Source organism: Lactuca sativa, chromosome 5 (genome assembly GCF_002870075.4).
Source record: "Lactuca sativa cultivar Salinas chromosome 5, Lsat_Salinas_v11, whole genome shotgun sequence".
In the NCBI taxonomy this organism is placed as follows: domain Eukaryota; kingdom Viridiplantae; phylum Streptophyta; class Magnoliopsida; order Asterales; family Asteraceae; genus Lactuca; species Lactuca sativa.
This window is the reverse complement of record NC_056627.2, coordinates 1,559,186-1,572,681: the sequence shown is the minus strand read 5'-3', so window position 1 is coordinate 1,572,681 and position 13,496 is coordinate 1,559,186. Positions and strand designations below refer to the sequence as shown.

At 37.3% G+C, this 13,496-nt stretch overlaps 1 protein-coding gene across 2 annotated transcripts; it reads left to right on the top strand.

Moving 5' to 3' along the window:
- Window positions 1–9,317: 9,317 nt before the first annotated feature.
- Window positions 9,318–13,157, top strand: LOC111888702 (probable galactinol--sucrose galactosyltransferase 1). 2 transcript variants are annotated; one of them, XM_052764109.1, is made up of 13 exons: window positions 9,339–9,600; window positions 9,750–10,015; window positions 10,187–10,277; window positions 10,428–10,476; window positions 10,569–10,660; window positions 10,766–10,873; window positions 10,957–11,091; window positions 11,219–11,629; window positions 11,702–11,843; window positions 11,928–11,995; window positions 12,092–12,226; window positions 12,311–12,528; window positions 12,609–13,157. In XM_052764109.1, the coding sequence occupies exons 1-13, from the start codon at window positions 9,410–9,412 to the stop codon at window positions 13,031–13,033; spliced, it is 2,331 nt and encodes a 776-aa protein (XP_052620069.1). In that variant the 5' UTR covers window positions 9,339–9,409; the 3' UTR covers window positions 13,034–13,157. The 2 variants fall into 2 exon arrangements, with proteins under 2 accessions (XP_052620070.1, XP_052620069.1); XM_052764110.1 differs by lacking the exon at window positions 12,609–13,157 and having other exon boundaries at window positions 9,318–9,600; window positions 12,092–12,231; window positions 12,311–12,449.
- The last annotated feature ends 339 nt before the right edge of the window (window positions 13,158–13,496 follow it).

The window sequence follows — 13,496 nt, the reverse complement described above, 5'->3', positions numbered from 1 at the left end:
TGTCTGTCTTTTTACCGTTGTACTACTAATGACGAGACCTTCAATTCTCGTTTAGGTTGTGTCGGCTAAAAACCACTCGATCTTTATTTCGAGTTTTTAGCTGTACACTGCAATACTGAAACTTAGAAAAATCATAACTTTCTCATGCGAAGTCAGATTTTGGCGTTCTTTTTATGAAAGTTCTTGGTTTAACATAAACTATAACTTTTATTTAGATTGTTAAGGCTAGAAAGCCTTTTATCAAAAATTCAGTTTTTACACTTAACAGTGTTTTGCCGGTTTTGTCGCGGATTTTCGATTGGTAATAACTTCTTCGTTATAACTCGGATTTTAGTGTTCTTTATATTTTTGGAAACCTTGTTACAATCTCTATCACTTGGTTCAACCCAATTGAGATTATTTAATAATTTATTTTTGAGGGTCAATTATGTAAATATACATAGTATGCCAAAATTTCTCTTTATTTAATTAAGAAGAAGTATAATTTGACCTACACTATTACATAAGTTTGAAATAGAGATTTGTTACACTTTCGTGGTGGCCTGAGCAGCAGGCCGCATTCGAGACTCTGAGAAAGAGATTATGCGAGGCACCAATCTTAGCCCTGCCAGAGGGCATGGAGGATTTTGTTGTATATTGCGATGCGTCCATCTTAGGTTTGGGCGCAGTTCTGATGCAGAGAGGGTTTGTCATCGCCTACACGTCGAGGCAGCTGAAGTCTCTCAAGGCAAACTACTCGACACATGATTTGGAGTTGGGGGCTGTTGTATTCACCCTCAAGATTTGGTGTCATTACCTCTATGGGGTTCGTTGTACCATCTACACGGACCATAAGAGTTTGAGGTACCTCATGGATCATCCGAATCTAAACATGAGGTACTGTCGGTGGATGGACGTGGTAAAGGATTACGATTGCGAGATCCTTTATCACCCAGGGAAGGCCAATGTGGTGGCCGGCACGCTTAGCCGCAAGGCAGCACCGATCAGGGATATCTGCCTGAGGATGAAAGTGGTAACTCCGTTGTTGGAGCGGATTCAGGAGGCCCAACAAGAGGCCATGAAGGAGGAACATCGGAAGAGAGAGCGGATCGTGGGGCATGTTTCCTCCTTTGACTATGACAGCCGAGGATTACTGACACTACACCGTAGGGTGTGGGTTTCATACCACGGGGGTGTGCGCCAGGTTCTGATGGAGGAGGCGCATAAATCTTGGTTCTGCATTCATCCCAGAGCGATGAAGATGTATAGGGATCTTCGTTTGAACTATTGGTGGCCCTGCATGAAGCGGGATGTGGCATGGTACGTAGAGCGGTGCTTGACCTGCAGGAAGGTCAAGGCCGAGCATCAGAGACCTCACGACAAGATGCAGCTGTTAGATATTCCGCTGTGGAAATGGGAAGACATCACGATAGATTTTATCACAAAGCTTCCCAGGACCACGCGGGGAGTGGATTCGATCTGGGTCATCGTCGATCGATTGACCAAGAGCGCCCATAATATCCCGATTCAGGAGAGTATTTCGGCCGAAAAGTTGGCCGACATTTATATCAGGGAGGTGGTGGCGCAGCACAAGGTGCCAGTATCGGTGCTTTCAAACAGAGACGTTCGGTTTACTTCCAGGTTCTGGAAGAAGTTCCATGACGATCTGGGAACTCGTCTGCATTTTAGCACCGCTTTTCACCCACAAATAGATGGACAGAGTGAGCGGACCATCCGGACTTTGGAGGATATGTTGCGGGCGTGTGTCTTAGACTTCGGAGGTAGTTGGGATACTTACCTTCCTTTGGCTGAGTTCTCGTACAACAACAGCTATCACGCGAGTATTGACCATCCTCCCTTCGAGATGTTGTACGGGAGGAAGTGCAGGACCCCGATATGTTGGGGTGAGGTTGGTCAGAGGGTTATGGGGAGTACCGAAGTGGGACTCAAGACTACGGAGAGGATCCAGCAGGTCTGGAGCAGGCTTCAGACTGCTCAGAGTCGGCAAAAAATTTATGCCGACAAGCGCAGATCAAACTTGGAATTCCAGGTCGGGGATATGGTTCTCCTGAAGGTGTCACCTTGGAAGGGTGTCATCCGATTCAGAAAGCGGGGCAAGCTGGGCCCCAGGTATATCAGACATTTCAGGGTTATAGCCCGGGTGGGCAAGGTTGCGTATAGCTTGGATCTGCCAGCCGAACTCAGTCAGATTCACGTCTCCCAGTTACGGAAATGTTTGGTGGACGAATTAGAGGTGGTACCCTTGGAGGATATTCAGGTTGACGACAGCCTGAACTACATCGAGAGACCAGTGGCGATTCTTGACAGGAAGTCAAAGGATCTACAGAACAAGAGGGTGGATCTGGTAAAGGTTCAGTGGCAGCATCGAAAGGGCTCGAAATAGACCTGGGAGCCGGAGGACGAGATGAGGGAGCATTACCCAAAGCTTTTTCAGGATCGAGCGGCAGACTTCGAGGACGAAGTCTAAAATAAGTGGGGGAGATTTGTAACACCTGGTATGTTTTCTTCAATATATGTATTTTTCTCTGGGACTCGATGAGTTAGAGGATCAACTCGTCAAGTAAGGACGTGGTTGCGGACATTTTAAGTGACCGACTCGACGAGTTGGGAGACTGACTCGGCGAGTAGGTGCTGAATAAGTGAAACCTTAAATATGAGGGTTTGCACCCTATATAAGCAACTTAACTCAGCCTCCCTTGTCCCTAACACTCTCTTGAAAGCTTCATATCGAACCCTAGCCATTTGTGTGTGAGTTAAGGCCATTTTTGGTGTTCTTGTGTGGATTGTAAAGCTTGGAAGGAAGAAAAGGAGCTTGGAAATCGAGTTAGGGCTTGTAGATCCGGAGATCTTACTTCATTTCCAGCAGCTTCAAGGTATAATGCCCCTATCTTGACTCATCTATGTGTTTATTCATCTTTCACTTGGGATCTCTATGGATTTCTAAGTTATTTCTCGGATTTGGAAGTGTTGAGTGAGTTTTGACTTCAGATCTGGGCTTTAAGAGGGGTCTCATGGCATAAAGGTGCCAACTTTAGGGCCATGAGAGCCCCATGCACATTGTAGGACACTTTATATGGATTTTTGAGCTAAAAACCCCATGCATGTGCATCAAGTTTGGAACTTTACATATAAAATGGACATTAGGGGGCCAGATCTATGGTTTTGGTGTGTTAGACCTCATTTAAATCGACTGTATGGAATTGGTCAAGGTTGGACTCGACGAGTTGTTCTTGGCACTCGTCGAGTCGTTGACCATTGTGCACCAAACCCTTTATGTGAATGGGTAAGTGTTAGGAAGGAAGTCCCTTGTGGGTTTAGCCTTTCTCTTTACCATTAAGTCAAATGACTTGACCATGGCTAATCCCTTTCCATTGGGAAGAGAAAGCTTTTTTGAACTTCTAATGTTACCATTGTCAATGTCCATGGAAGTTTGGGAAGTTGATCTTCCAATCAAATTTTGCTTTACCAATGCTCCAAATCATTGCTGATTCAACATCATCAAGCAAATAGGTAAGATCATTAAGGGTCATTTCGTGATCTGTCATCAGGGAGTGACCAAGTCAACAACCAGCTACCTCGAGACTTCGACACCCGACTCTCCCGGCTTGTCAATATGTGACTTAATCTCCAAGACCTAAGCACATATAGACTTTGTTTGCCAATAGGGATTGAGTGACTTAGAACTTATCAAGTCTTAAAACTTGTGGGATAGGGAGATTTATTAGAGGAGGTGGAGGAAGTGAAGTATGATTTCTAGTCCCACTAATGCACAACAAAGGGATCGATCTTTCACCTTGATTGCCATTTGGGATCTCATCTTCATTAGGATAGCTTGTCCCTAAAGATTTGGGAAGACCATAGTTGTCTGAAGGAGACATCCATAAGGGAGAAATTCAAGTTAGTTGATTTAAAGTCCTTAATATAACACCTAATATGAAATATTAAGGCTAGGACCCAATAACCTATTTATAACTGGAAGAAGGATGTCATAATCCAAATTATAAAATAGTTAAAGGTAGGTAAATGACGATTTACCAATTTCCACCATGAAAAACGAAATATAATTAAGTTTTAATTGGATTTGAAACTCCTAGATCTTTTGAGATACATTGAACTTTCAATGGCATGTTTGAATCTCGATTGTGCCCTCTCAAGTTTGTGACTGGGATGCCGAGGATCACAAACAAGGTGTGAATAACCATGCAAATTGACTTGGTACCCTTAACTTTATCACCCAATCAATGTGCTGGTTAACCACACACGCTCCACCGATCTATAATAAAGTCAAGTTACCCTTTGCCACTCTTACTAGTCCTTATTAGTGTGTCGGTTAACCACACACGCTCCACTAACGACTTGGTAAGGTACAAAGTGTAATTTCATGGGTTAGCACCTATTTCACATTTTCCTAAGTAAATAAGATTGGGAATTTATAAGTGTTTATTTACTTAGTATTTATCATTATACTTTTAATGAAGGGAGAATTATAGTCTTTATCCTACCCGTTCAGCTAACGACCCTCCACCAGTCAAGGAAGCGGTGGGTGAGAGTGGACACCCATTAAACTGCCATTTTATAGGCAGTAACCTTATACCCCCCCCCCCCCCCTTATAGACCGGCTTCGTGAATGAGGCCTACTAACGGTAAGATTGACTTTTCTTATACATATCTATATAATTAAAAATTATAATAATAGTATAAGGGTGTATTTTAAACATTTAAAATACTTGGTGGTTTAATCTATTAATTAAACTATACTATTAATTTAATTAAACTTAAACCATGTCTTTATGGAATTATTAACTCTTTTAATTAAACATTTTAATTAAGTTAATGAAGTCCATAAAGTTTGAATTTTAACTATTAAAATTGTAGAGTTTGGAATTAAAGCATTAATATGGGTGAGACTTTACAAATTCCAAAACTTGAGGGCAAGTTTTGAAACTATTCAAAACCTTTCATTTCATAACTTATGAGTTTAATGATTCATTAAAAATGAAGACTCTTCATTTTAATGTAACCCCTTATTCTTTAATAACATTTTAATAAAGTGACTTTTCAACATCTATAACTTGAAGACAAGTTATGGAGTCATTAAGCAATTTAATGAAAAAACTCTTCATTTTTTATGTAACCTACAACACTTTAATGAGTTTTAAGATTCATAAATATGACTTTTCACATAACTTGAAGACAAGTTACAGAAACATATTTTATGAACTTCTTTTAGATTAATATGGATTGAAATCAACAAAAAACACAATTTTTTTTCATCAATCTAAACTAACTCATAAATCAAGGAAACATAAAACTCTTGGAAATTCATAACTTGAGGACAAGTTATGAACTCCATACAATTTTCATCAAGATAATGAATTATACTAACAAATAATTTGCACATAATTCCTATGATCTAACAAAACTCATAAGCATGAACATTCATAATCAACAATTTTCAAGAATAACATAAACACATATAAACTTGAAACTTTGATTATAGCATTGAAATTGGTTTAGCATAATCATTACCACATTAAAAATAGGTTTTACAAGTCCAAAACAGTTAAAGGTAATGATTCTAGACCAATTCCAGCACCAAAACTCGAAAATATGCACTCTGGGCTGCCAACTCGTCGAGTGCATGAACTGACTCTGCGAGTTGGTTGAAGAAAGGCATGAACTCGTCGAGTTCCATGATGGACTCAGCGATTCAACTGGGTAGTGAGCAGAAAATCGACTTTTTTCAGCAATTTGCATCAAGTATAAGTGAAAACAAGCCTAGGCTCTGATACCACTGTTGGGTTTTGAGCATTCTAACACTCCTAAGTGTACATGCAACCCTAAATACCTTGGATTTATGCTTTCTCTATTATACATGCAAATATGAATTTCTAAGGTATTGTTCTAACTAGCATAATATAAAGTACAAATAATATAAAATCTAGTAAAATTACATACCTCTTTGTTAGTGCTTGATTCCATGTAGCTTGAGAGCCCAGTTCCCCAAGTGTGACACCTCAAATGGTTCACACAACACCATAAGCCCTTGGAATAACTTAGAGAGAAATTAGTACACTCCTAAAATTGGCTTGCCCTCCATGTAATACACTAGTACCGATTTTCCCAAAAAAGAGATCATTATATAGTGTGTTACAATTAGGGTAAACCCTAATTGTCATGTCTTTCCATTTCCTTGGATCCATGGGTTCAAATACACCATGGAGCATCCATGGAGCATCTTATGGGTTTTAGCCCAACTTGATAATCCATGGAGCATTAGCCCACTATATAAGTATGGATGATTTACACAATCAACCCATATATTTAATTAGTCTTCTTTTGATCACTTAATTAATTCTAAATTAATTCTTGACCAATAGTAATTAAATAATCTTATTAATATATTAGAACTTATAATATATTAATAAACCTTAAGTGTTATTTCTCTCATTTTAGTCTTTCCAAGTGCATGATGCCATGCAACCCAAATGAACCATGCTGTGTCGGGTCAAGTCTTACCAATTATAGTTATGGACTTAGACATTAATCCAACAACAACCATACTAAATTACTACCTAGGTTATCCTCGAATTTCCCCACCTCCCCTGCCATCAACTACTGAAGGGCTCCAATCAATGTCAGCCAACCACTTTATGAATACAATTACATGCGACAAAACTTAAATAATCCTTTGACTAAAGGACCCAACTCTATAATGGTTAGACTCAAACGAGATCTGCACAATATGGCCAAATCCTTCACTTTAAGATTACTTAACCTCCATTACATGTAACTTAATGTATTCATTTGATAGTTGGCTCACATCAACATGAGCTCCACAAAGCACAAAGCAAGCAACATTTTAGTAACAGAGATGACTGGCACTAAGATACTATAAAATCAAGCAGATCCTCATACGAAATTATCGATCGATATCTCCCAATATCTTAGATGCACCTTCTCCTTGCCCTCACTCTCTCAAGAGTGGTTAATCATTCCACACGCTATCCGTCCACGAACTGCACCCACTCATGAAACTTTCACCAACCTTTCAACACTTGTGTATGCTAATCATACATAACACTAGATCCTATAGACAGTCGAATATTTGATTCTACCCTAAGCACTTCATCAAACAAGAATAGAAAATAAGGCCAAACCAAACATTCTCAGGCTATAGAATCTTAGTTATGTACAACTATGATGTATACACCAAGCAGCTATAGTAATGATGTCAATTTCATATAAGAAAGAAGCCTAGGCTATCAGGCATCATATAATCAGGAAATTCTATCATGCAATTCCTGAAGATCCTTAGCCTATCACTAGCATGTTGTTCTAACATATCACAATATCAAATAACAGTGTGGTAATTTGGGGTCTACTTACTGGCTCCTACTGATCATACACATCACATCCTGTCTTGATTATTTGAAAACAATTTTGAAAATCATTTTTAAAACCTTTTTATTTCCTTAGTTTGAGACTAGATTCACATGAGTGTTCCTCTAATTCACTCAAACCAAGGCTATGATACCAACTTGTAACATCCCAAAAATTTTAACATATTTAAACCTTTCAAAACAACCCATTTACTAATAAAAGTGTTTACAAAACCATTGTTTCCAAAACATAATTTAAAATCAGAGTCTCTCAAGATCCAATCAGCTGTAATACCAAGGATGTATACAGTCACACCTTTGCCTTACCACAAATATGTTCCTCTCAAATGTAAAATGTAAAAAATAATTATGATAGACTATTTAAATCAACGTACTAAAGTTTATTGAGTTATAACGACAATAAGTATACCGCTCCGTGGGTAAAAGATCGAAAAGAATGCATTGGATGGATGCACGGGCATTGAGAAGAAATGACGCTTCCCTCCTTCATCCCTTCATTCCAATCCATCCAGACTACTACGACAATCTGTACTAATTGCCCTTGCATTGATACCGGTAAGGGGAGCGTCGGCCAGAAGATAAGGGGAAAATTCGCATAGACTTCTATACAAGAGAAGGACCTTATGAATCTCTGACTAAGCCAGTTCCTTGGGTAGCGCTTGCTAATCGGCTAACGGAACTGGTAACCGTTGACTGATTCTTCTCTTGTCTTTAAGGAGTCACTTACTTTCTAAAGCTAAAGACTATATCTAAGATTTTGAAAAACATAAGTTTTATCTAAAATCTAAAAATAATAATATAACAAATGTTATGCGCACTGCCACTCCTCTTTAATGACTTAAAAAGTTAAAATCAATCGAGAAAGTATATGATTCACTTGGTGACTAGTGACCATGTAAACTCTTTATTTTATTTTATTGTTCTCCACTAAATATTCCCACACAAATCAAAAGCAAAAGGTAGTATTTCTTTAAATATATATCCATGCTTTATCAGATCACATGCATCGCCATGCCCGCAGTTGAACATGTTGCCCAATCATGCCAGCTATTAGCAACCCTTGGATTAGCCATCCATCTACATTAGAAATCGAATCTGACGATTCAATTTGTTTCCCTCACGCAATCACATTTTTCAAGAAACATCATTTGTTGGTGTAACCGTGTAAGGAAATTGGTTTTACGGTTAAAATAAACAATAGTTTTATTTCTTAGAAATGTTTAATGTCTTTATATTACATTTATTTATTTATTTTTTATTATAAACGTCAAAATTAAAAGAAAAAAATAATGAAAGAAAAATATCATGTTATACATGTCAATTATTAAATAGATAAAGAAGATTAGTTAATAAAGTAAAGTAGGAAGAAATTTTATTTTTCTTTTTTCAATCTAATTATAACTTTATTATCAGTGAGGTTAGCATTAAGTTTTAGCAATCATAACTTTTTTTAAGATAGAGGAATAAAGTTGTGCTAATTAACAAAATTCAGGATTTTATTTTTAATACTTAATAATTTTGTGATTAAACTAATCTTTATATTTGTCATTTGTAAAAATAGAAATTAACTACAAACTAAAAGAAGTCCATGTTAGTGAACAAGTGGACTACACTTATGATATGACATGATGATTAACAGTACATTATGTAGATATTTTATCACATATAATCAAATTAAAACCAAATTCCATCAATTCCAGTCTTTTCCGATTTTATTTTAACAAATATTATCTTTTACAAAAGATATTTTGTAAAGAAAATGTCTTCCTAATATAATCATTTTTATAGTAGTTTATATATTGTATATCATCTTTTTAGCATTATTTTAATTTTTAAACAAGGGTTAATCATATAAACTGCAACGAATACGGGTCGTGAGATGTTCCGGGTCCAACTTAACCCAATCAAATGAAAAAGATGTCCCCTTTCTACTATAAATAGTAACGATATTAGCAGCCTGTTAGATTGATTCTCTAAATCGTTGCTTCAGTTTGATTCGGAAAAGGATGACGGTCGGAGCAGGTATATCGATTACAGATCGGAAGCTGAATGTGTTCGCGAATCCTGTGTTAACGGACGTACATGACAATGTTTTCATCACTTCATCAACCGGCGACGAGATGATCAATGGTGCCTTCATCGGTGTGCAATCGTCCCGGACTGGTAGTCGCATGGTCTTTCCCGTCGGAAAACTCGAGTAAGTCCGTCGCTGTTGTAATTTATAATTTTTTTTTGTTCACGGTTCTGCTGCTGATTATATAGTTAGGCAGCTTGTGAGTTCAATTGGTAGATAAACATAGTTTGATTAAGTAGAGTTGTTGATGAGAAGAATGGGTGAAAATTCAGGGGATTCAGGTTTATGTCTGTGTTCCGCTTCAAATTGTGGTGGATGACACAGAGAATTGGAACATGTGGTCAGGATATTCCACCTGAGACTCAATTCCTTATAGTTGAAACCAATGACGGTTCTCATTTTGGTGAAGATAATGAAGTTGCTGATGGATGCCACCAATCTCCTCTATACACTGTCTTCTTGCCCATTCTCGAGGGTGATTTTAGAGCGGTTATACAAGGAAATACCAATAATGAGTTGGAGATTTGCTTGGAAAGTGGTATTGAAGAATCCTGCCTTGTGATGTTTGATTTTATATATATATATATATATATATATATATATATATATATATATATATATATATATATATATATATATATATATATATATATATATATATATATATATATTGTTATTCATAACTAGAAGAACGTATATGAATTTGTAGGAGATCCTGCTGTGAAAGAATTTGAAGGGAGTTATCTGGTTTTTGTGGCTGCTGGATTGGATCCGTTTGATGTTATCACTAACGCAGTCAAGTATGGCCGACCTCTTGTTTTTCCAGATATATATATATATATATATATATATATATATATATATATATATATATATATATATATATATATATATATATATATATATATATAATACATAAAGATTCATACATTAATTTTAAAACTGTACAGGAGTGTAGAGAGACATTTACAGACATTTTGTCATCGCGAACGAAAGAAGGTAGTTTTGGTTGATTGATTCTCTACGATGACTAAGTAATTGATGGATGCTAAATTAATAATCTCTCACTCTTTTCATCATAACTGGTTCAGATGCCTGACATGTTAAATTGGTTTGGGTGGTGCACATGGGATGCTTTTTACACTGATGTTACTTCTGAAGGTGTGAGACAAGGGATTGAGAGGTATAACTCTTATCATTTGCCATTTCAATAAATCTCTATTAATTGTTGAATCAATGATGATGATTGTTTGATATATGCATGATAATGTGACAAATTTAAATACAGTTTCGAGAAAGGAGGAATTTCCCCAAAATTTGTAATCATTGATGATGGATGGCAATCTGTTGGTATGGATCCAGCTAGTGTTGAAGCTAAAGCAGATAATACAGCTAAGTGAGTACTTAAATTAAAGCGTCACTTGTAAATAATAATATATACTATATGTTTGATAAAGATTTTTCTCAAATTTCCTATAGTTATGCAAATAGGTTAACTCATATCAAAGAGAACCACAAATTCCAGAAAGATGGTAAAGAAGGTCACCGAGTGGAGGATCCATCCATGGGACTCCGTCACGTTGTCATGGACATTAAAGAACACCATAACATCAAGTACGTACGCACATACAATCGATTTTGTTGTTGCATGAATGATATATAAATCTTCATTAATCAGTTTGCAAGACGTTGATATCGAGTATTAATTTGTAATCACTAATAAATATATAGTATATGTTAGGTATGTTTATGTGTGGCATGCGATAATTGGATATTGGGGTGGAGTGAGACCTGGAGTGGCGGAAATGGAACATTATGATTCCAAGCTGTGTTTCCCGGTTTCATCTCCAGGAATGGAGTGGAATGAGAAGTGTGATGCGTTGAAAGCCATTACCAAAAACGGGGTTGGTCTTGTGCACCCTGAGAAAGTGTTCAACTTCTACAACGAGTTGCACTCATATCTAGCGTCTGCTGGGGTTGATGGTGTGAAAGTAGATTCACAAAACATTCTTGAAACACTTGGAGCGGGACATGGTGGTCGAGTGAGACTTGCCAGGAAGTACCACCATGCTTTGGAGGCTTCCATTTCCAGGAACTTCCCTGATAACGGAATCATTTCTTGCATGAGTCACAACACCGATGGTTTGTACAGGTAGGTATGCATAATCTAAAATATTCCTGGTATATAATTAAAATTTAGTCCTTACTTCATGAATGAATGAAGCACAAAGAGGACAGCTGTTATAAGGGCATCAGATGATTTCTGGCCAAGGGTTACAGCTTCCCACACAGTCCATATTGCTTCTGTTGCTTACAACACCATCTTTGTTGGAGAGTTCATGCAGCCCGACTGGGATATGTTTCATGTAAGCTAACATACATCCCACTCCCACACACATTTTTTTTTTTATCAATTCTTGTGCCTAATTTTACATTCTCTCTATATATAGAGCCTGCATCCGATGGCTGAATACCATGGTGCTGCTCGTGCAGTGGGAGGCTGTGCTATTTATGTCAGGTGAGGTGGGGGTCTCTCTGTGTCTTTATTTGAATGCATGTATATATATATATATATATATATATATATATAAATTATAAATACAATATAATGCAGTGACAAGCCTGGGCATCACGACTTCAATTTGTTAAAGAAGCTTGTGCTTCCTGATGGATTGATATTAAGGGCAAAACTTCCAGGGAGGCCAACTAGAGATTGCTTGTTTTGCGATCCCACCAGAGATGGAAAAAGGTGATGTATGTATATTAATTAAAACATGATGATGCATGCATGGTGCTGTGTTGTTTAATAAAAGATGGATGGATGGTGATGCAGTCTTTTGAAGATCTGGAATTTAAACAATTTGAGCGGAGTGGTGGGAGTTTTCAACTGCCAGGGAGCAGGGTGGTGTAAAGATGGAAAGAAGATCCTGACCCACGATGAGCGACCAGGCACCATCACTGGCATCATCCGAGCTGAAGATGTGAATTATTTGCATACAGTTGCAGATTCTAGTTGGGTTGGAGATGCCATTGTATATAGTCACCTTGGTGGTATGTTTAATTAAACACTTAATTTGATTTATTCCAACACAGTCCCTTTATAACTATAACTATAATAACTTACTTTGCAGGAGAACTGGTTTACCTTCCAAAGAATGCATCTATCCCAGTAACATTGAAACCTAGAGAATATGAGGTTTTTACGGTGGTTCCTGTCAAGAGAATATTGTCAGGTGGAGGTGGGAATGGGATTGGTTTTGCTCCCATAGGCCTGATTCAAATGTTTAACTCTGGAGGTGCGATTGTGGAGGTAAAGTATGATGATGAGATAGAGGAACAATTAGGAAGCGTTTGGTTGAAAGTTAGAGGAGGCTGTGGTGATCTGTTTGGAGCATATTCAACCACAAGACCAAAAAGAGTCACCATTGATTCAAATTCCAAAGATGCCGCCGACTTTGGGTATCAACAGGAAACTGGATTAATTACTATCAAACTACCAACTACTGTTCCAGACAAAGAGTTGTACAACGCATGGAACATCACCATTCAAGTGTGAACAACAACTTATTTGTATATTACAACTTCAACTGCCGATTTAATTATGTTGTTGTATGCATCCTTTATATTCTCACTCTAAAATGGATACATCTTATTCCTATTTAACTTAAAGTTTTTTTTTACTCTATTGTATAACCGCTCTAAAACCACTCTTAAGAATTGGCAAGAAGACAATGTACAATATTAGTATAGATTAGATTGGTGTCATTCATTCACCAAAACATCAAGAACCATCATTTCATTATAAATAACCTTTATCTTTCTTTATCCAATGATTGCACACTATAGCAATCTATTTTGTTCCTTTTGCCAATTATAGCAACCCACTTTGCTCTCTCTTCATACTCATGTCTAACTACTAAACCTTTTACACCATTTCACTCCTAATAGATATTATAACATGTCCCAATACAATTTATACCATACTATAACTCATTTGACATGATTGCCACAATTTCTCA

What these genes read in the sequence shown, in the direction of transcription:
- LOC111888702 (XM_052764109.1), top strand. Translation starts at nt 9,410, where the DNA reads ATGACGGTCGGAGCAGGTATATCGATTACAGATCGGAAGCTGAATGTG. An exon ending in TTTCCCGTCGGAAAACTCGA is followed by an intron (nt 9,601 to 9,749) that starts GTAAGTCCGTCG and finishes GTGAAAATTCAG; the next exon opens with GGGATTCAGGTTTATGTCTG. An exon ending in AAAGCAGATAATACAGCTAA is followed by an intron (nt 10,874 to 10,956) that starts GTGAGTACTTAA and finishes AATTTCCTATAG; the next exon opens with TTATGCAAATAGGTTAACTC.